The sequence below is a fragment of the Staurois parvus genome, unplaced genomic scaffold, assembly GCF_062004578.1.
Source record: "Staurois parvus isolate SC_StPar_1 unplaced genomic scaffold, SC_StPar_1.0 ptg000105l, whole genome shotgun sequence".
NCBI lineage: Eukaryota > Metazoa > Chordata > Amphibia > Anura > Ranidae > Staurois > Staurois parvus.
Window position 1 is genome coordinate 419831 of NW_028317901.1, and position 21924 is coordinate 441754.

Genomic DNA, 21924 nt, shown 5'->3' on the forward strand with positions numbered 1-21924 from the left:
AGGTCCAACAGAGCTACCTCCTTCCCCCACAGCTGTCCGATAACGTAGCTAGCAAGGAGATGGCTGCTTGATAACTGGTGCTTGTCTCAGCTCTAAGCACTTGCCAAAAATCCACGTGGCAGCAAGGGGAATGAAGTGAGATGGAAAGCTGACATTCCCCATCCCTGAGAATTCCTCTTACCGCCACTTGTCTTGGGAAAGTGTTTGGAGTTGAGACAAGTGCTGGCTATCCTTGCTAGGGGGTGTCCTCTCTGACCTTGTAGCTAGGCTTACAAAGCATGTAGGAACATTGGACAAAGTATTGCATGCAGTTTGTTCCCAGGGGACAGAGCACTGTAAAAAATTTAGTTTTCTCATTTATCATACATACTCTGCCCCAAGAAATTTACCAAAGTTTGGTCTTCCCAAGATATGGTTGCTCCAGAGCAATGGTCTCCAAACTGCGGCCATTTGCTTGCTTTTATCCGGCCCTTGGGCAACTTTTCGCCCCACTGTCAACAACAATGGAGCATAGTTACTGCCCCTGACACCTACAATGGGGGATTATTTCTCTCATTGACACCAAGGATGGGGAATTATTCCTCTCACTGACACCAACAATAGGGCACTATTCCTCCCCCTATTACCATTTATTCCCACTAACACCAAGAAATTGTCTACTCCTGCTGGCCACAGTCCGGCCCTCCTACAGTTTGAAGGACAAAAAACTGGCCCTTTGTTTAGAAAGTTTGGAGACTCCTTCTGCAGAGTAATGGTATGTGTCTATGTTCATAACCCTTCTCTGTTGAGAGGTATTTTGTACATTTTTCATTTCTATGTTTCATGTGATATTGTTTTTGCTATGTTATGTCCTGAGCAGGGACCTTCTGTTTGTGTCCCTATTACACCGTCTGTTAATATTATGCATGGATAACCTGATATTGCTGTTCTGTTCTGTATTGTTCTGAGCTGCGTGACGCTGTTGTTGTGCTTTGCTGAGCAAATTTGCTTTTTTTTTTGTGTGTGTGTGTCTTTGTTGTTAATACAAACAAAAAAAGTTTTTAAAAAAAAGCCCTTTAAAAAAATATCCATACTCTGACATTTAACAGCTTCTTCTTTTTTCTGGTTACTCTTCAAGTCCCAACTTGTCACCTATTCATGCATCTTCATAGTACAATTTTTCTTCTGCCTTTCCTGTTTTCCCTTTTATACTTACACACTTTCCACCCACCCTGTTCCCAAAACTGCTTAATCCAGCCATCTACACTAAAAGTTACTAAAGAGTTACTAAAAGAGGAATCTTCCCACAATAATTTGTGTATATATTCACATCAATTATTCAATCATGTGACAAGGAAATCTCTGTTTGCTTATTTCATCTGCACATGGTTGAAAAACTGAAATGAATATTCATACAATGTATTGTGTGAAGATTCTCAACTCCATTGTCCTTTTGCTATTCACTCATTATTTTTAACTGTTACCACCTCCTGGCTGTCTCACTAATGCCTTCTGCTGAGGCATCCACTACTATTACTGTTCACACTCTAGACTGGTACCAATCTTCAGTCCACACAGCCCCTGACATTCAAATCACACATGTCTAGTTACTGAACTTTCAGGAAACTCTTTTTAAGGCTACATTTACTCAGCCCAAGTAAGTTCTGAATCAGTACAGTTTAGGGAAGCTCAGGAGGAATGTTATGGGCTGGGTAATGTTAGGGCGTCTGCTAGCACTTATTTATTTTTTTGAGCTACTTCAGCACTTAGGCCTAGCTCACACTGGCATTGAAAGCAGGCAGCTGAGGTGCGTTTTTAATGCTCCTCAAACTCCTATGCAAATGATACAATGGACAGCACACAGTGCTGTTCACATTATCAAAACATGAAACAGCGTCACTTCAAAACTGAAGCCTCATGTCAAGTCTGGAGGAGTTTGAAGTGGAGTTAAGCGCTGAGCAAACTGTTGGCGCTATATAAATCCTGTATAATAATAATAATAATAGAGTTGCCACATCATCCCTTTAAAACCAAAACACATATTAATTACACAGGTTCTGTTGCTGATTAAGGTGGTAAATAAACTTACTTAGTGCCTTATCTGCATTAAATTAGCCTCAGAACCTGTGTAATTAATATGTGTTTGGTTTTAAAGGGATGAGGTGGCAAACCTAATTTGAAGCTTTTCAAGTCTCCCATTCAAGTCTATGGTGATGCTCTGCAAACGTGCTAGCAGGCATTTGCGGGGAGTTTGCAGTGTGGTTTCGGTGCGTTAATAGCATTACAGTTGATAGGCGTTTGTGGTACGGTTTTAACGCTTGTAACACACTTATAAAACTGTGTATAGAGCATTTGGGGAGCGGTTTTAATGGCTCATTAACACCAAATGTCCATACTAACGCTATAGAAGCATTTGTAAAGGCCCCTTTCACATGTACATTCAGGTCCGCCTGCTCATTTTTCAGGCAGACCCGATCGGAACCTCTATGGAGCGGAAGGTGTAAATGGATATGTGTCCATCCCCCCCCCCCAACCGACATCCAATCCTATCCGATCCACCAAAAAGAGACGGATGGAAATCCATTCCCCTTTTGTCGGATGGGATGGCAGTCAGATGGAAATGGACAGGCGGTCTGTTTCCATTCGACCCCCAATAGTGTCTGTGTCCACTCTGCAGCAGCGGAGTGGACACGGACCTGTCATCTGCTTGCTCAGCAGGGATCAGTGAAGAGATTCCCCCGCTGAGCAAGCGGATCCACTGATGGGTCCGCCCCATGTGAAAGAGGGCTAAAAATTAGAAATGTAGTCAAGCGTGAACAAGCCCTTAGTGTGCTTTAAATGGGTATCTAACCCTGCTGGACTTTTCCGCATTTTGCATCACATAAACCCTGGCTTCAAAATGCATTAGCTTGGGATTTTACATGAGAGATCAACACAGTAGTCAAAAACGTTGAAGTGAAAACAGTCACTTATATTTTCAATTCCTTTACAACCCTTTGGCCTTTAAATCTCTAAGCTCTGGTGCAACCAGTTGACTTCAGAATTCACTTATTTAGTTCACTGAAGTCAGCTGTGAACAGCTAGTATCCTATGATTTGTAAGAAAAAAAACATGAAACATTTCAGAGAATGTATCTAAACTTGCATCATCATGAAGACCAAGGAAATAATACATCTAATGTAAAGTTAAAAAACAACTTTTTCAAAATGTGAACATCCTCAGGAGCACTGTTGAACCCATTACTGAAAAATGCAAAGAATATTTGACAACCACAATTCAGCCTAGATAATGCCTTTCATCATCACTCAGCGACAGGGTAAGAAGGGAATAATTCAGCACAGTGGCTTAGTGGTTAACACATCTGCCTTTCAGCACTGGGTTCCTTGGTTTGAATCCCAGCCAGGACACTATCTGTATGGAGTTTGCATGTTCTCCCTGTGCTTGTGTGGGTTTCCTCTGGGTGCTCATATTTTCCCCCACACTGCAAAACACATGCTGGTAAGTCAATTGGCTTCTGTAAAAATGTGTCCTACTATATATGTATGCATGTGATATGGGCGGGGATTAATGTCAATGTATAAATATGTAATGCTCTGAGTAAAAACTGTCAGCACCATTTAACTATCTGTAATAAATAAATTAGTCAGGGAAGCAGCCAAGAAAACCAATGGTGACTCTAATTAATCTGCAGGGATCCACAGCTGAAAAACTGTCAATGGAACAATTATAACTTGGACAGTCCACAAAGCTGTGCTTTATGAAGAGTGACAAGAAGAAACCATTGCTCAAAAACCCAATTGCAAATCACGTTAGCACACATTTTACATAGCACACATAAAAAAGGAGTCTCCGGTCTGATGAGACCAAAACAAAACTTCTTGGCCTAAGTGCAAAATACTGCATGCAGGGCTGCCACCTCATCCCTTATAAACCAAACACATTATTTACAGCGGTTCTGTGGCTGATTAAGGTGGTAATTAAACTCACTTAGTGCCTTATCTGCATTAAATTAACCTCAGAACCTGTGTATTTAATTTGTGTTCCGGATGAGGCAGCAACCCTACTTTGCATGCCAAAGATCAACACTGCTAATTATGCTGAGAACACCAACCCCAAGGTAAAGCATGGTGGTGGTAGTGTCATGATGAAGGGAATGCTTTTATAGGCTGGAACTGGGAAACTGCTCGGCATAGAGGGTAAGATGGATGATGCTAAATTGAGGGCAGCTCTAGAATCAAGCCAGTTTCAGACTGCAAGAAACTTCCCCTTCAAGCAAAATAACAACTCTAAGCCGCAGCCAAAGATTCTCAGGACTGGTTTAAAATCAAGAACCTGAATGTCTTAAGCTGGCCATAGATGGAGCGATTTTCTTTCCTGCAACCGTGGGTTTCAGAAAAGAAAATTGCTTGATTCCCCCATCAACGCAGTCAGTGTTGATGGGGGGATCCCTCCCATGGAGCCATTATGTTCTCCTGCCAGGCTGGTACATTCAGCCTGCCCATACATGGTTCGAATCTCGGCTGGTTCAGCAGGCATCGGCCGAGATAGGAACTGTCAATGGCAGGTTTTAAAACGGTCCCCAGTCAAAGCCCAAATCTCAAACCGGCTGAGAATCTGTGATGAGTCTCGAAAATTGCTGTTCACCAAAGATCTCCATCCTACTTGACACAGCTAGTGTAATTTTCCCAAGAGGAAGCAGTGGAAATTGTAGAATCCAGATATGCAAAGCTGGTAGAGACTTACCCCCAAGCGATATGCAGCTTTATTTGTTGCCAGACTGACTAAAACAGTTGTCTGTGCCACAATAAAAAAATATTTTGTCTCTTGAAGGTGTTAAGTAGCTTGTGTAAGCCAAATGGTAAAATCCCAATTAAATCAATGCTAATTGAAGAGTCTAACACTGAGGAAAACTCCAAAGGAAACAATATAAAATATTTTGCCCCTTTAAACTGTTAAGTAGCTTATGTAAACCAAATAGTAAATTTCCAATTAAATCAATGTTAAAGTGACTACTACACCCTCAGTTTTTTGGCAGCTGATTTAATCAGCTGTTTCATCTTTTAGGGTTGGTTCACACCAGATAAAATGTGGGAAAGGCACATTCTGTGTGCGTTTCCTGCACCGCGCACAATACACTGCCTTAGCAATCTGAATAAAATGGGCTGCCAAATCGCACTGCAAGGAAACATACAGGAATCGCCCAGGAACTCCGTCAGATTCTCATGGGAACTGACCCTTAATCCTTGCCTATGTTTCTGTTTAAAGGAAATCTATCAATAAAAATGTTTTAATGTCATTTAACTACCCAGGGGAACAAGTGCCTATTGCACTTGCTCCAGCTCAAATCTAGTTCTTAATTTCTAACCAACAGTCAGACAGGTTTCCCCCCTCCTGACAACACAGAAGGGAGATGTGATTTGTGAGATGGATTTGTGATTGAGGAAAGAACAAAGAATAATAATAATAAGAAATAAAATAGGTGTTGTACTCACAAACGACAACAAAGTCAAGGCACATCATAAAAGAACAGCTGGGTCAACACCGCGCTGAGTAAGTCCGTAATGGGGAATGTAGACATCCAATAGGTTGACGCGTTTCGAGGACTTGCCTCTTCCTCAGGGCTCTGAGGAAGAGGCAAGTCCTCGAAACGCGTCAACCTATTGGATGTCTACATTCCCCATTACGGACTGTTACTCAGCGCGGTGTTGACCCAGCTGTTCTTTTATGATGTGCCTTGACTTTGTTGTCGTTTGTGAGTACAACACCTATTTTATTTCTTATTAAACATTTTTTATGGTAATGCACTAGGCCTGTGCGCCATCTCTTTGTTCTTTCCTCATTCAGTATATTTGGATTCCCCCGGTCTGTTGAGGGCAGCAAGGTGTGCATGTTCCAGGACATTCCTTATGTGGTTGCAGCCTACATCGAGTCCATCCCCAAGCGCAGGAGCATTTGTGTTTGCTGGTTCATGGATTTGTGATTGTCTCTGGCAGTAGGGGTTGCTCTGGAGAGAAGCACTGCAATTCACAAAGATCACACAGCCTGTGGCACTGTGTGTCTATCAGTGGCTGGTAGGGTTGCCACCTCATCCCTTTAAAATGGAATGCATATTAATTACACAGGCTCTGAGGCTAATTTAACGACTTCTCTACCGGGCACTTATACCCCCTTCCTGCCCAGGCCAATTTTCAGCTTTCAGCGCTGTCAATTGCCTGAATGACAATTGCCTGGCCATGCAACATTGTACTCATATAAATTTTTTTATAATTTTTTTCTCACAAATGGAGCTTTCTTTTGGTGGTATTTAAGCACAACTGTGTGTTTTATTTTTTGCACTGTAAACAAAAAAAAAGGGCAAAAAAAAAAGAAAGTTTTTCTTTGTTTCTATTATGAAATATAATATAAAAAGATAATTTTTCTCCTTCACTTATGTGCGATGATAGGCAGCACTGATGAGGTGGCACGGATAGGCAGCACTGATGGGCACTAATGAGGTGGCACTGATGATGCTGCACTGGTATGCAACACTGAGGGGCACTGATAGATGGCACTGATGGGTAACACTGACTGATGGCACTGATGGACGGCACTGCTGGGCAGCGCTGATGGGTGGCACTGCTGGGTGGCACTTTTTTGGTATCTCTCCTAGAAGCCTTTCTACTGGCAGCAGTGTTTTGGTAGAAAAAATGCTTGACACTTGTAAATGCATGTAATGTGTTTAGGTGTATTTAAGCACTTTTAGGCACATCAAGCGATTGAGTGTTAATTAATTTTATTGAGCAGAATAATTGTTCTGGCCATTGAAATTAATTAACACTCAAGCACTAAATATGCCTAGTGTTAACATGCATTTAGAAGCATTAACACGTGTTTACAGGCGTCAAGCATTTTTTTTCCCTGCCAAAATGCCGCTGCTCCTGGATGCGCTGGCAGTGGGGTTTTTTTCCTGCCTCTAAACACTTCTGTGTGCATGGGCACATAGGCTAACATACAGAAAGAAACGCCAAACACCCCTAAGAACAGCGTCAAAAATGTCCAGTGTGCATGAGGCCTTTGATTCTCACAGTTGTTCCTCACCTCTGTGCATGAATTGCACCATCCCTTGTTCCAGGTCCTTTTGTGAGAAGCTAGAAAGTGTCCCAGGGAACCCCCTCACAATCACTTCTCCATTTGTTGGCGGAAGGAAGGAATAAATAAGCTCTTCAGGCGATGAGTCCTCATCAATGCTTTGCAGGGCATGTGGGGGGATGACATCAGTATCGCCCTCCAAGATCTGGAGTGATGGAGAAAGTCACAATATGGCAATGTAAATGCATTGAACATCATATATTGGTATATTATAAAAGCCTACAGAATATGCTGTGATGTTATTTTACATATGGGACATAAAACATATACAGTATTACAATATAATATCTTACATATAAACCTTAATAATGCAACTGTATTTAGATACAACGCATCTTTCTATTGCCCTAACGTGCTGTCTCTCAATACTGATCCCTATATAACGTCCATTAGTACCTGCTGTGCGTCCCTCCCCACACCTGTATCAAGTCACCTTCTGCTCCCTAGGCTCAGATTCCCAGGTCAGTTTACAGTTCTGGCTTACATGATCAGGTGGATAATTGACGGAAAAGAAGGAGGGACGTGTTTTTCTTCTTACTCTGTAAACAAAGTAATAAGGGCTTTATACATGGTTAAATGGATCTCAGCACATAGTTAAAGAAGAAAAACCTTAAGTGAACCTTATGAAAGTCTGTAAATAATGCTACATTCACAGTACAAGATAAATCGTTGTACAATGATATGTCGGCAAAGTACAATGGCAGTAGGCAGTGACGCAGTTATAAACCAATTCCAGATAAACTACAGTTAAGTATTCCAGATGGGCAATAAAGGTTTAAAATGTGTGTCCATGTATAAAGGGTTAAAAGGTCCAATTTTTACTGGTACTCAGAGTTGAGAATCCATGTGTGTACAGTCCAGTGAGAGCACCATACAAATATCCAAGAGATCAAAGTTTTTAATGATGAAACTTGTTCATAGCAGGAAAAAAACCACCATGTGTCAGGGGTCAAATAGACTCCCCCTTCATCAGGACTTAGGAATTCTGACTGTGCTTCAAGTGGTACATATACGCAGTGAAGTGACTAGCCTCAGGTGATACACAGAGATGAAACAAATCCTCTTACATAAGTTCTACCTGTTTATGTGCAGTATGCTCTTCTCTACAGCCATTCAAAGTCCAGAATTTATAAAATTTGTCTGAGCTTTCAGAAAACGGGGTAGGCAGCTAAAATTACACACTGCAGAGCTCAGAGAGGAGAGCTCTGAGAGCTGATTGCAGGGAAGGGACACATCCTCCTTTACATAGGACACAGGAACAGAGCTGGAGACTGTCATTCACAGTTGCTGGAGGTCCCTCCCCTGTCATCATTTTTTTCTTGGTGTCAGGAAAACTTGTCAGAAGTGACTCTTGCAGATTGCAGAGGAACAAAACAGCAGGAAGAAATTACACTTTGTGTTGTGGATTGAGATAACTAACTACACACTAAAGAGGGATATGCTTTGTTCATATTTCATGTCTGAGGTTTACAACCACTTGAAAGCAGAATTGAACTCAAAATTTAATATATTGCAGGTTAACAATCATTAGATGTGGCGGCTGCATTCGTTTTTTTTTTCTCCTTTATTTTCACCTGATAATGCATCCAGTAAGCTTGTTATTTTTCAGCTTCCTTTACCAGACCAAACTGTCCAGCAAAAGTGGCAGTTAGAGAGTTGTGATAAACCATTTAACACTGACAGGGGTGCTAACAATGGTCAGCTTTTATTCATTTATGTAAAAAAACTAAAATATTGTCGCTGTAACTTCTTATAAAGTGTTAGCTGGAGTTTGGCTTTAATAGGTTAGTTCACCTTTACCAAAAAATGCCTTGCAGATAAGAGGTATCTGTAGATAAAAGCAAACTGTGCAGCTTTGACAAAAGTTGAATACTGCCTTTGCTATAGGTGTAGGCCAGGGGTGTCAAACTGGCGGCCCTCAGGCTGTTGCAAAACTAAAAGTCCCATAATGCCTCTGCCTTTGGGAGTCATGCTTGTAACTATCAATCTTGCAGTGCCTCATGGGACTTGTAGTTTGGCAACAGCTGGAGGGTCACCAGTTTGACACCCGTGGTGCAGGCAATTTGCATACCCCCCAAAGCCTGACTCCCAGTGATGGCATCTGCCTGCCCTACTTTGTTGCTAGGTTGTTGATAAGACACCCCCAGTAGTTACTGCTCACCTCCACCATCACAGAAGCAAGCTCTTTCTCCAAGTCAAATCCCAGCACACTCATAGGACATAGGATAGGATATTGATTGGCACCTGTAGGCTAGTGTTCTTGGATGTTAGGACACCAGTGGCCCATACTGCCTAGTGTTCTTGGATGTTAGGACACCAGTGGCCCATACTGCCTAGTGTTCTTGGATGTTAGGACACCAGTGGCCCATACTGCCTAGTGTTCTTGGATGTTAGGACACCAGTGGCCCATACTGCCTAGTGTTCTTGGATGTTAGGACACCAGTGGCCCATACTGCCTAGTGTTCTTGGATGTTAGGACACCAGTGGCCCATACTGCCTAGTGTTCTTGGATGTTAGGACACCAGTGGCCCATACTGCCTAGTGTTCTTGGATGTTAGGACACCAGTGGCCCATACTGCCTAGTGTTCTTGGATGTTAGGACACCAGTGGCCCTTACTGCCTAGTGTTCTTGGATGTTAGGACACCAGTGGCCCATACTGCCTAGTGTTCTTGGATGTTAGGACACCAGTGGCCCATACTGCCTAGTGTTCTTGGATGTTAGGACACCAGTGGCCCATACTGCCTAGTGTTCTTGGATGTTCGGACATTAGTGGCCCATACTGCCTAGTGTTCTTCTTTGCTAGGATACAGGTGGTCCCTTCTACCTATCATGTGTGGTTGTTAGGACACAGGTGGCCCCTGCCATCTAGCATCCTTGAGGTACTGGATGCAGTGATGTAAATGACCCTCAAAAAAGATGCAAATATACAAGAGGCTGGGGGGAGGGATACGATGAGCTGCGCTTTCCTCTTTGGTGAAGGTCTGCTTTAAGATGTTAAAGCTCATGTGAGATGTTCGGACTCTTGCAGAGATTTTGCATGGGTGAATGATATAGGCCAGTTCTCTCCAATGAATAAGTACTAACCTAAAATAACCTCCTGTAGTCTTTTTATAGAACAAATGTTGCTGACATAAAAAAAAAAAACAAAAGTACATTTTATTCATATTTTCAGCATACCACTCACACATACATTGTCAGCATAGTCATCAAACAAAATCTGGCAAAAAAACACCAATTATAAAATTAATTATAAACTGTCTGACTTTATGCTCGTGCTGACAGAGGTACATTATGTTTTTGGCCAATGTATTTCGTAATAAGAATATTTCTCTTTCAGCAATGGAAAACTACAAGATTAGGAAAGAGTTCAGCAGGGTGGAATATGTCTGCGAGTCTTGTCACTGCTGATGCTTTCTATCAGTAATCAGAGATATTGGGGACATTCAATAAAGTCTTTGTGACACTTTGCTGACCTTATTAGAAAGCCCCGCGCAAAATTTATGAAAGCCGCGTGACAGTTTTCCTGTAGGTTGTGAGAAATGCTGCCATATCATGTCAATGATAAGAGTGGTGGGAAATAGAACTTCTTCCAATTCTGTCCAGGGCTGTCTTAATGCACGGGCACCCCTGGGCACTGCCCAGGGGCCCCAGGTGCATGGAGGCCCCACAATAATATTGTATTACATCATTCTTGACAAACTGTCCTGGATTTGCTGGGACAGTCACATTTTTTTACTAAACTGTCCTGGGATGACCATGTCCTGGGCAGCATCCTGGAACCTGTACTGTGCCCTCCTGATCCCAGTATTGTGCCCTCCTGACCCCTCCTGTACTGTGCCTTTGTGTTGATTAGTATTTGATTTATGGCATATTTTCTTATTGTTTAAAAATATATGTTTAAATCTATCAACTATTTATACTTTAATTCTTGGGAGTAGATGCATAAATTGGGGCAGGCTAGTAGGGGCCCCACTGCACTACTTTACCCAGGAGCCCATGATGCTATTAAGACGGCCCTGATTCTGTCTAAGGCTAGGTTCACACCTATGCAGGTTGTATTTGAGCCGTTTCTGTGTTGCGTTTTGTATGCATTTTTTTCACATTTTTGATGCGTTTTTTTCTTTTTCGTGTTGCTAGGCAGATTTAAAATGTGAAATGCATCACAAATACATCAAAAATGCAATACATCTTCTTCTGCAGCATTTCCATTGAAGTCTATAGAAACAAAAACGCAACTTTTTGCGTTCAAAAAAGTCCCTGACGCTTTCCAAAAAACGCACCAGGTGAAAACGCGGACATGTGAACATGTCCCATAGGAAATCATGTTAAATGGACTGTACTGTGTTTCTGCAAAAAGCTGCAGAAAACGGTTAGGTGTGAACCTAGGGTTAGGCAATTCTGCAACCGATTCATATACACTTTCCCGACAGTTACAGAAATCTGTGACAGTTTGTGCTACAGGGGACACTTTATGAGTTCCAGGCAGTGTTGGTAACATATTCCTAGTTTATTCACCAATATACACCTATTCAGCCCCGTAGGCTATGCCTCAACACAGACACACATTACAATTTGGCTGTACCATCTCGTTTAATGCCTTTACACTGGCAGGAGCCAGCACTTTAAAGCGGAGCTCCACCCAAAAGGGGAAGTTCCGCTTTAAGCCTTTGTCCCCCACTCCCCATTGGCACCTTTGGGGAGCAGGTACCCGAATTTGATAGGTATCTGCTCCCACTTCCACTGCCGATTGCCTAGGCGATCAGAAGCAGAAGTTGTCCCCCCCACTTAATTAGGCTGGAGCACAAGCACGTGCACTTGTTTCACCATTGGGGACTTTATTAACAGCAACATATGCTGTATGTTATTGTTTGAAATATATGCACATGATTATATGTTTAATACTGATTGATGCGCAGTCCGTTTACATTTTATTATTCATGTTTGTGGCACATTGCACAAGTTTAGGATTGCTGCAATAGTTTAATGAATTTTTTGTTTGCTAAGCATTGCACATCCAGAAGCGCATGAGCACTATTTTAAGTATTTAGCCAGCAACAATAGACCCCAGCAGCTACAACAGATCCCCCAGCAGCCAGCATCAATTATCTGCCCAACAGCCAGCAACAATAGACCCCTCACTCAACAGTAGATCCCTTCCAGCAACAATAGACCCCTCACTCAACAGTAGATTCCTTCCAGCAACAATAGACCCCTCACTCAACAGTAGATCCCTTCCAGCAACAATAGACCCCTCACTCAACAGTAGATCCCTTCCAGCAACAATAGACCACCACACAAAAATACATACCCTTCAGTGACAATAGATCCCCCAGCAGTCAGCAATAATAGACCCCCCCCAATACCCCTTGACATTACATACATTCAGTGCTGGAGGTGCCAGAACTGCGTTCCCCTACGTTCCCACTGAAAAAAAAGCTGTGCCTGTATTTGCTGCATATGTTTATCTATGAGAAGGGAACCATCTAAACAGACTTGTTTCTAAAACATTGGCGGGTGCTTTTTTTTATCACTATCTAACAGGTATGACAACTGAAAGTAAAACTAAACATGATGTAAATAACAGTTGAGTGGACTGTGAGGACTGTGAACTCTCCTCTGTGGGAGATCCCCTGCAGCAGATTCTTCCTGCTCTCCCTGTCATTAGGTGGGAGTTTTAGGGAAGCAAGCAATCCACACACAGTGGGAAGGGGGGCCTCTAGTGGAGATGAGGATCATGACATCAGCTATACATATTACTAATGATCCCCTTTTATTTCCTATATTTAGGTGTCATGTCGTGTTCAATGTGTACACCCAGCCAATGCTGTGTTTGGTAAGAAGGTGCCTACGACGCTATTAATGCAATGCAGAGCTGTAAGAGATATGTGGCTTGTATAATTACACCTAACCAGAAAGCAGCATTAGTAGTCAGTAGCTCATTGTAAGAATTATTATTATTATACAGAATTTATATAGCGCCAACAGTTTGCACAGCACTTTACAAAATGAAGGTAGACATTACAGTTACAATCAGGGGCAGACTGATCATTTGGGCACTCGGGCTCTGCCCAAGGGCCCGGGGTCAGTAGGGGGCCCCAAGAGATGCCCCTGGTACCTTTAATTGGCTTTTTCATAGGCTTTTTTTGGGTGTGGGCAAGGACACAGGGGCCCCATGATCCCCTGTTGCCCAGGAACCCCATGATATGTCAGTCCGCCCCTGGTTACAATACAATTTGGTACAAGAGGAATCAGAGGGCCCTGCTTGTTAGAGTTTACAATCTAGGAGGAAGGGTTGAGTGATACAAAAGGTAATAGCTGTGGGGGATGAGCTGATGGAGGAAATAAATGACAGTTTACTAGTTAGAAGCAGGATAGGCTCCTTTAAAGAGAAAGGTTTTCAGGGATCGTTTAAAGGCAGATAAATTAGGAGATAGCCGGACAAATTGGGGTAGGGAGTTCCATAGGATGGGAGAAGCTCGGGAGAAGTCCAGGAGGCGAGCATGGCAGGAGGTGACATGGGAACTAGAGAGCAGAAGGTCTTAGGAGGATCGAAGAGAGCGGTTTGGTTGATATTTTGAGACCAGGTTGCTGATGTAGCTGGGGGCTGGATGGCTTTGTAAGTTGTTAGTATATTGAATTTTATTTGTTGTGCGAGTGGAAGCCAGTGGAGGGATTGGTAGAGAAGGGTAGCAGCCACTGAACGGTTGGTTAGCTGACAGCAATAGTCATGATGGACTGGAGGGGGGATAGCCTATGTAAAGGTACGCCAATGAGAATGGAGTTGCAGTAGTCGAGGCGAGAGAAAACCAGGGAGTGAATTAGGAGCTTTGTGGTATCATTGGTAAACCACTTGCCCTCCTGAGGATTTACCCCCCTCAATGACCAGGCCTCTGTTTGCTACTCGGCGCTGCACTAATTCAACTGATAATTGCGCGGTCATCCAATGCTGCACCCAAACAAAATTTACGGCCTTTTTCTCACACAAATAGAGCTTTCTTTCGGTGGTATTTGATCACCTGTGTGCTTTTTAAGCAAAGAAAAACAATATTTTTTACTTTCAGCTATAAAAAATATATAGTAAACTCAAAGTTAGTTATAAATTTAGGCCAAAATGTATTCTGCTACATGTTTTTGGTAAAAAAAATCCCAGTAAGTGTATATTGATTGCTTTGTGTGACAGTTATAGCGTCTACAAACTATGGTATAGATAATGGAATTTATGCCATTTTTTTGCTATACAGCGCTGCGCTAGTTTAATGGAAAACTGCGCAGTCATGCAATACGGTACATAAATGAAATTTACATCCTTTTTTCCCACAAATTGAGCTTTCTTTTGGTGGTATTTGATCGCCTGTGCATTTTTTATTTTTTGCGCTATAAAAAAAAGTCTGACAATTTTCAGGAAAAAAAACAATATTTTGGACTTTTTGCTATAAAACATGTCCAATAAAAAAAATGTAAAAATCAAATTTCGTCAGAAATTTCTGCCAAAATGCATTCTGCGATGTGTCTTTGCTAAAAAAAAAACCCAATACGTGTAAATTAATTGGTTTACGTGAAAGTTATAGCGTTTACAAATGGCGGGAAAGATACTCGGATTTTTAATTTTTTTATACTAATAATTGCGGCGATCAGCAAATTATGGTGGCGATCAGTGACTTATGGCGGCGATCAGCGTCTTATGGCGGGACTGCGGCGGACAACAACCGGCTGTGACCCGGTGACTGACATCCGCGGCGATGATCGGCGGGACAGGTGGGGCGGTGGCGCGTCTCGCGCGCGCCCCCTACCTGTTTTGAAAACACACGTTTTAAAACGTGGTTTTGCCCAGCCGTGCCGCCCTGCCGCCGTATTTCTACAGTGGCTGGGCGGCATGTGGTTAAAAAGGGTCGTATTCTGAAGATATTGTGGAATTTGAGGCGGCATGATTTGGACAAGGATTGGATGTGGGCCTGAAAGGATAGTTCAGAAATCCAGGGTTACCCCTAGCACCTTGGTATGCAGGGATGGGTTGATAGTGGTGCTATTAATCCTGACTGAGAAATCAGGGGAAGAGGCACGTGGAAGAGGAAATATTAAGAATAAATTGTACATCCTTGTCTGCCAGTCATGAACCATTTCCTCATCTTATGTGGGCTACACATGTTACAATCAGATTGTACACTCTCTTGTCCATACATGCTTCAGCTAGTATAAGAGCCACATGAACAGCAAGCTTTTATGAATCTTTCTTCAAGGTTTCACAAACTTCAAGCCGCTTTCCTAAAGCCTTTAAATCACCCTTCAGCTCTAGTTTGGGAATGTTAAACACAGATGTGATGGTAATGCTGACTGTAACTTCAAAAGAAACTGCCAGCAGGCTTCATCAGGCTTGAAAATGCTTCAGGTTAATGTACAGGCAAACCTTTTTTTTTCTTTTGGATAGAGTAAGGGAGGGATATAACCCTTGTCAGTTTTTTTTGCCATCTGTGCCCATTGGAGAGATTTCCCTTTACTTCCTGTCTCATTGCTGAAACAGGAAGTGAGAGGAAATCCCTCCTAAGTGAGGAATCTTTGGTTGTCACCAGAACTAGTGTTCTGGGGACAACCCGGAGGGGTTTAAATCTCCCTAATGGGGGCACAAACAGCAATAAAAACATGACCGGTGTTCTAAGCCCTCTCCACTCTATCTAAACCTAAAGCGGAGCTCCACCAAAAACGTGAAATTCTGCATGAAACTGAAAGCTGGATCTCCACAACGTTGTCAAAACAAAGACCTTTGAGTTTGATCTTCATCTTAGGGAAGAGAGCATTTTTGGAGATTGAGCTCGTTGAAGGTCTTCTTTATCTCTTGTCATCTTCCAGTGATGTTCTTCTGCTCTTGAAGCACGGGTGTCACTGAAAACACCTCAAATGACTCACTGCAGCATCGCTGTAAACTTGCTGAATCATGTCAAATGCAGAATTTCATGTTTGCTCTTTGTTCTAACTTGCTGTCCATGATAAAATAGCAGACGTGATAACGCACGTGGTCAGAATAGCACCAGCTGCACAGCTCCCGATATACACAGGACGATGTCTTTTGGCACACTGACTTATGAAGGTCTGTGCTCCCTATGACTGTGCATGCAGCCTTGTGCTACAATCTGTTGGCATACTACAAAACTATTCTAGAAACTTTTTGGTACCTTCTCCAATACAAGCTTTTTAAAAATATTTATATACCTATTATTTTTCAGTTTGATTTTGGGTATACCATTGCAAAAATTAGCATGATGAATCTTCTCAGAATTTGTTGGTTGTTAGACATCTGATTAATCTTTCCTATTTAACTCTATAATTTCATCATATTGAATGAAAAATACACTTATGTGGTTGAAAGCTGATAAATCTCTGAGTGTGCTTTATAGCTATAAGTCGTTCTACTTCTTATCCCTCAATGCTCTCAGACCATTAACAACGCACTGCTCATTTCACTACAGAAGCTGCCACCAAGTCTTGTCACTTTTGTTTAAATCATACAAGGGATATTTACTAAAACTGGAGAGTGCAAAATCTGGTGCAGTTCTGCATAGAAACCAATCAGCTTCCAGGTTTTATTGTCAAAGCCTTATTGAACTAACTGAAGCTGATTGGTTGCCATGCACAGCCGCACCAGATTCTGAGTGCACCAGTTTTAGTAAATCCGCCCCACAGTCAGAGGTAGGTAACTTTTCATATTTGTGTGTTAACCTCCCTAGCGGTCTGATTATGTCAGTATTTCTGTGCTCAAATCTGTACATTTTTTTGCATGGAAATATGCCTTTTTTTATTTTAGGCCTGTAATTCTTAGGAATAACTAACTGAAATCTGTCCGAACAAGAGTCTAGTAAACATCCCGCGTATGATAAAATTTGAAACACGAAATCATAAATTATAATATAATAAATAATCATAAAAAATAATAATATAATAATCATACATTTAATTCAATAATATAATCAAACCAAAAACACTGAGATTTGAAATATAGCGCCAAGTTCGCACATCACTGAGCAAAGTCGCAAAATCGTTTTCAGTGTCTCATGACGAATTTCCCCACAAATCATTATCACTCAATTCTACAAGTAGTTCTAATTTACTATCGCTGTTCTCTAGCTGGTCTAAAACCGCTTTCGACATAAAGGGCCATGGACATTTCTCAGTTTCCAGGCAGAAAGAACGGTAAAAATGCAGGCAGTGCACAGGACAAAGAACTCAGGATAAAATGTATGTGAAATTCTTTGATACAGTAATGTTATACTATGTAATTTTAGTGTATTCAGTGAATGTCACATTTCAAAATTTTTGAATTTCCCGCCGATTCCATCCCCCGTACGTCCCGACGCTCGCAGGGAATGGAACCCGAAAGGCATCGGCCAGGGACGCTGAAGGTGGGACATTGCGGGAGCGCAGGACAAGGTAAGTGCAAGAGGGATCCCTGAGCAATGCTGCAGGGTAATCCCAAGTGTAGCTCGGGGTCACCGCTTTTGGTACTGAAAGTTAACCCCCGAGCTACATTCAGGAAAACGTCCAGGGGGGTTAAGGATAAATGTCACTGGTGCATGCCTGCCAAAGGGACGTGCATGTCTTTCCAGAATTGCGGGAATGCCCATGATTTTGCATGCGTTCTTGCAATGCACAAATATGAACCTTCAGAGGTGAGTGGGGGGAGGAAGCGCTAAGACGCATCTACCCTGTATGTGTTTGGGGATGGACCATCAGCAATGGGGGTTAGTAGAAGGTTCATGTGGAGGTGGTGTCCAAGTCCATCTGTAGTGGGGACTTGTAGTAGTATGGACTTGTCCGAGGAGGCAGCCGGCTGTAAGAGCTTGTAGATACTGCTAGTGCAGGTAGAGAAGAGAGTGTAGACGATTAACCCCTTGGCGCCGCTGCGTTCCAGCCCTTTAAGGGTTTCAGAAGCCGGGGGGCGGGGTTTTAGAGTCATGTGACTGCCATGATTCACTGTCACGGCGGTCACATGATTGGGAAGGGTCCTAAGTACAAGAGATCGGGACCTTTCCGTGAGTACCGGACATGTGTGCTGGGAGCGTGCAGGGCGCGCGCACTCATCACATATGTTTTTCCTAATTGCACGCAAATGTGCGGCCGCTCGGCATGAAGGCACAGACGCCGGGTGGCCACACATTTGCGTGCAGCCGGCGCCAAGAGGTTAAAAGCAGGCAGATTTAATGGTAAAATTAAACTCACATAGATAGGTAACCGGTACGCATGTCAAGTGATGGAGGTCCAGTGGGAGCATCAGGTCCTTAGCCCGAGCTCTGGGTGTTTTCCCACCACTCCGGTGGTGTCCAGGGTTCGGGGAGTAGCAGAGGGCCGCAGGGAGGCTCGCAGGGATGATGTCACCACATGGTCCGGCTTTCCAAGATGGCGCGCGTTCGGAGCATGCTCACTCCTTGTCAGGCAGATGATCTGATTTTAACAGTCTACACTTACAGTGGTGCTTCTGTCACTCTTCTCTACATATATGAACCTAGCCTTACTCTCAATCTCTACTACGCTCCTAAGTTATTCATTTTGTTTTTAACAATCACATTGCTGCTTTTGTTGAATGGCAAATTCTTTCTGTGCTTTATGTTTTATTTGTTTTAACACACTGTCAAAGGTTTTTCCACATGTAATGTATATACTATAACTTTCAGGCTGAAGTAAAAAGAGAATAGATTATTAGTAGTTTTTAGTGAAAAACATAATAAAGCATCATTGTAAATCAGACCCTCAATCTCCCATACAAGCTGTCAAGTAAAATAAAAAAAAGAATACAATACACATCAATGCTGTCATTTTTGAGGGCCAGCCAACTACTTATGAAAACGTCAGCATCTTGTAAATGTGGCAGCATGCCTTAAATTGAGAAATATTTCAATGCCACCAGATCCTGCAATAAAAATGTCATAGACATAGAAAATGTTTGTAGTCAATACACCTACGGTATGCTTTGCTGTCATGCTGCTAACACATACCTATAAAAATCTATTATTTTAAAAGGTAAATATATGTTCCTTTCCCTGATTTAAAGAATAGTTCTCAGAGTGATGTTATACCCTCAGTTTAAGGATTGTCAGCAGCTGAGTATGCAGCTTCTTTATCTTATAATTCTTGCCTTTGTCTCTGTTTATTCTGGCACCATGAACATGCCCCAAGTTTCCTGTTCCAGGGTGACTTCTTTGCAACATCCTATGATGTCACCCTTGCATGCAGGGACTAGAGTTGTGTCTCCCTACACCAGTGGTCTCCAACTGCGGCCTGGGTCTGCCCACTATTTCATCCATTGATACCAACAATGGGACATAATTCCCTCCACTAACACCAATGAAGGGGCACAATTTGTCCCAATGACACCAATGATGGGTCACAATTTTTTCCATTGACACCAACGATGGTGACCTATTCTTCCCAATGATACCAAGAAAAGGGACCCAATGACACAGATGATGGGTCACAATTCCTCCCACTGACATCAATGATAGTGCACTATTCCTTCCACTGACTACAAAGATTGGACATTGACTATTCCCACTGACCTTTTGTACTCCCAATGGGCAATATCGGCCCCCCCTTAAATTCCAAAAGATGGTAAACTGGCTCTTTATTTAGAAAGTTTTGAGACCCCTGCTTTATACTGTGTGCATCAAAAACACAAAGTCCCATAGCCTAGCGTGGCAAGGCACTCCTCTGCTCCTCCCTCACACCCACCTCCCCCTTCTCTAAACTAACAGACTGGCCCAATTGTGTACTGTGTACAATTCTGTACTGTGTACTGTTAGCTTCTTCCTGTGAAGGCCAGACGTTTGGGGAAGTGGCACTGAGAGAGCAGAAGCCAGCAGCATTGAAATCTGTAAACTGTCCTGTTTGGTTCAAATTGTCTGATATTTGTGTTTTGCTTTGATCTTATGGTCTACACGTGAACCTCAAACAAAAACATAAGCAGTCACACAGATGATGGGTCACAATTCCTCCCAATGACACCATTGAGGGGGCACAATTCCTCCCACTGACACCAATGATAGACACCAATGATAGGGCGCTATTCCTCCCACTGACTCCAAAGATGGGGCATCGACTGTTCCCACTGACCTTTTCTACTCCCAATAGACAATGTCTGCCCCCCCCCCCACTTAAATTCCAAAAGATGGTAAACTGGCTCTTTATTTAGAAAGTTTTGAGACCCCTGCTTTACACTGTGTGCATCGAAAACACAACGTCCCATAGCCTAGCGTGGCAAGGCACTCCCCTGTTCCTCCCTCACACCCACCTCCCCCTTCTCCAAACTAACAGACTGGCCCAGGACTGTACTGTGTACTGTTAGCTTCCTTCTGTGAAGGCCGGACATTTGGGGAAGTGGTACTGAGAGAGCAGAAGCCAGCAGTATTGAAATCTGTAAACTGTCCTGTTTGGTTCATGGATCAAATTCTCTGATATTGGTATTTTGCTTTGATCTTATGGTCTACACCTCAACCTCAAACAAAAACATAAGCAGTCCATATCTGCAGTACTTGCATATTTCCCCATGTTTATCCCTTTAAAAACACTAAAACACTGCAGCTAGAGAAATATACCCATTTATCTAACAGAAATCCAGTCTAACTACCTGTAGCAAGATAACAACACTTTACTGAAGGCAAATAGGCTGCAAGGGAAGTTACACTTTTCAAGGACATTTTCCCAGAGCTTAGTAAGCGTGGAGAAATTTCACTTTGCAAAGAATAGCCAAGCATTTTCAGAGAAAATAAAGAAAACCAGCATTTTTGCTTGCACATGACTGGATGATGGGAGTCAGCAGAGCTTCACCCCATTCACCCCTGCAGGCCGAACAAGTCAGTTGATTCCCTCTTCCACAATAATCAGCGTGGATGGAAGAATTTCCCTTGCCAGCTATGGTATTCCAACGGCCACAACACCCACAGCTGTCAGACTACATGAATAGTGATTGCATCTGATTGGATGCAGCCACTGATCAGCTAACAAATTTTCACCCAGCTCTTTTGAATTTTCAGTTGATTTTTGTTAAGGATGGAGCAGGTGCGGACTGACAACTCATGGGGCCCCCGGGCAATAGGGGATCATGGGGCCCCTGTGTCCTTGCCCAAACTCAAAAAAGCCTATGAAAAAGATACCAGGGGCATCTCATGGGGCCCCCTACTGACCTCAGGCCCTCGGGCAGTGCCCGAGTTTCCAAATTGTCAGTCCGCCCCTGGGATGGAGGGTGCTGACCAGGGGCGGACTGACAACTCATGGGGCCCCCGGGCAATAGGGGATCATGGGGCCCCTGTGTCCTTGCCAAAACTCAAAAAAGCCTATGAAAAAGTCACCAGGGGCATCTCATGGGGGCCCCCTACTGACCCCGGGCCCTCGGGCAGTGCCAAATTCCAAATGGTCAGTCCGTCCCTGGGATGGAGGGCGCTGACATTACCACCAGCAACTCGAATGATGGATGATTGTACCTTCACCCAGCAAATATACAACTATTGGGCTACAAGCAAGGACGTGCCTAGGCACCACATACTAGGAACATGTGTTTGCTGCAATTTTTTGGAAGGAATTCAAGACTAAGCCCGGGTTCACAATGATGCGGTGCGGAACTCGCAGCGGTTTCTGTGCGAACTCCACACCACATCATAATCGCACCCCGTTCATGCAAACCGCTGCGGGTATGTATGTTAACCTCCCTAGCAATCTGATTATGTCAGTATTTCTGTGCTCAAAGCAGTACATTTTTTTGCATGGAAATATGTATTTTTTTTATTGTAGGCCTGTAATTTTTAGGAATAACTCACTGAAATCTGTCCGAACAAGAG

At 42.9% G+C, this 21924-nt stretch overlaps 1 protein-coding gene across 1 annotated transcript in view; it reads right to left on the minus strand.

Moving 5' to 3' along the window:
* Positions 1–21924, minus strand: part of CSPG4 (chondroitin sulfate proteoglycan 4) — a 125004-nt gene that overhangs the window by 16580 nt on the left and 86500 nt on the right. The window contains exon 6 of the mRNA XM_089671355.1: positions 7057–7252. Coding sequence (XP_089527481.1) covers positions 7057–7252 — 196 coding nt within the window. The remainder of the gene's footprint in view (positions 1–7056; positions 7253–21924) is intronic.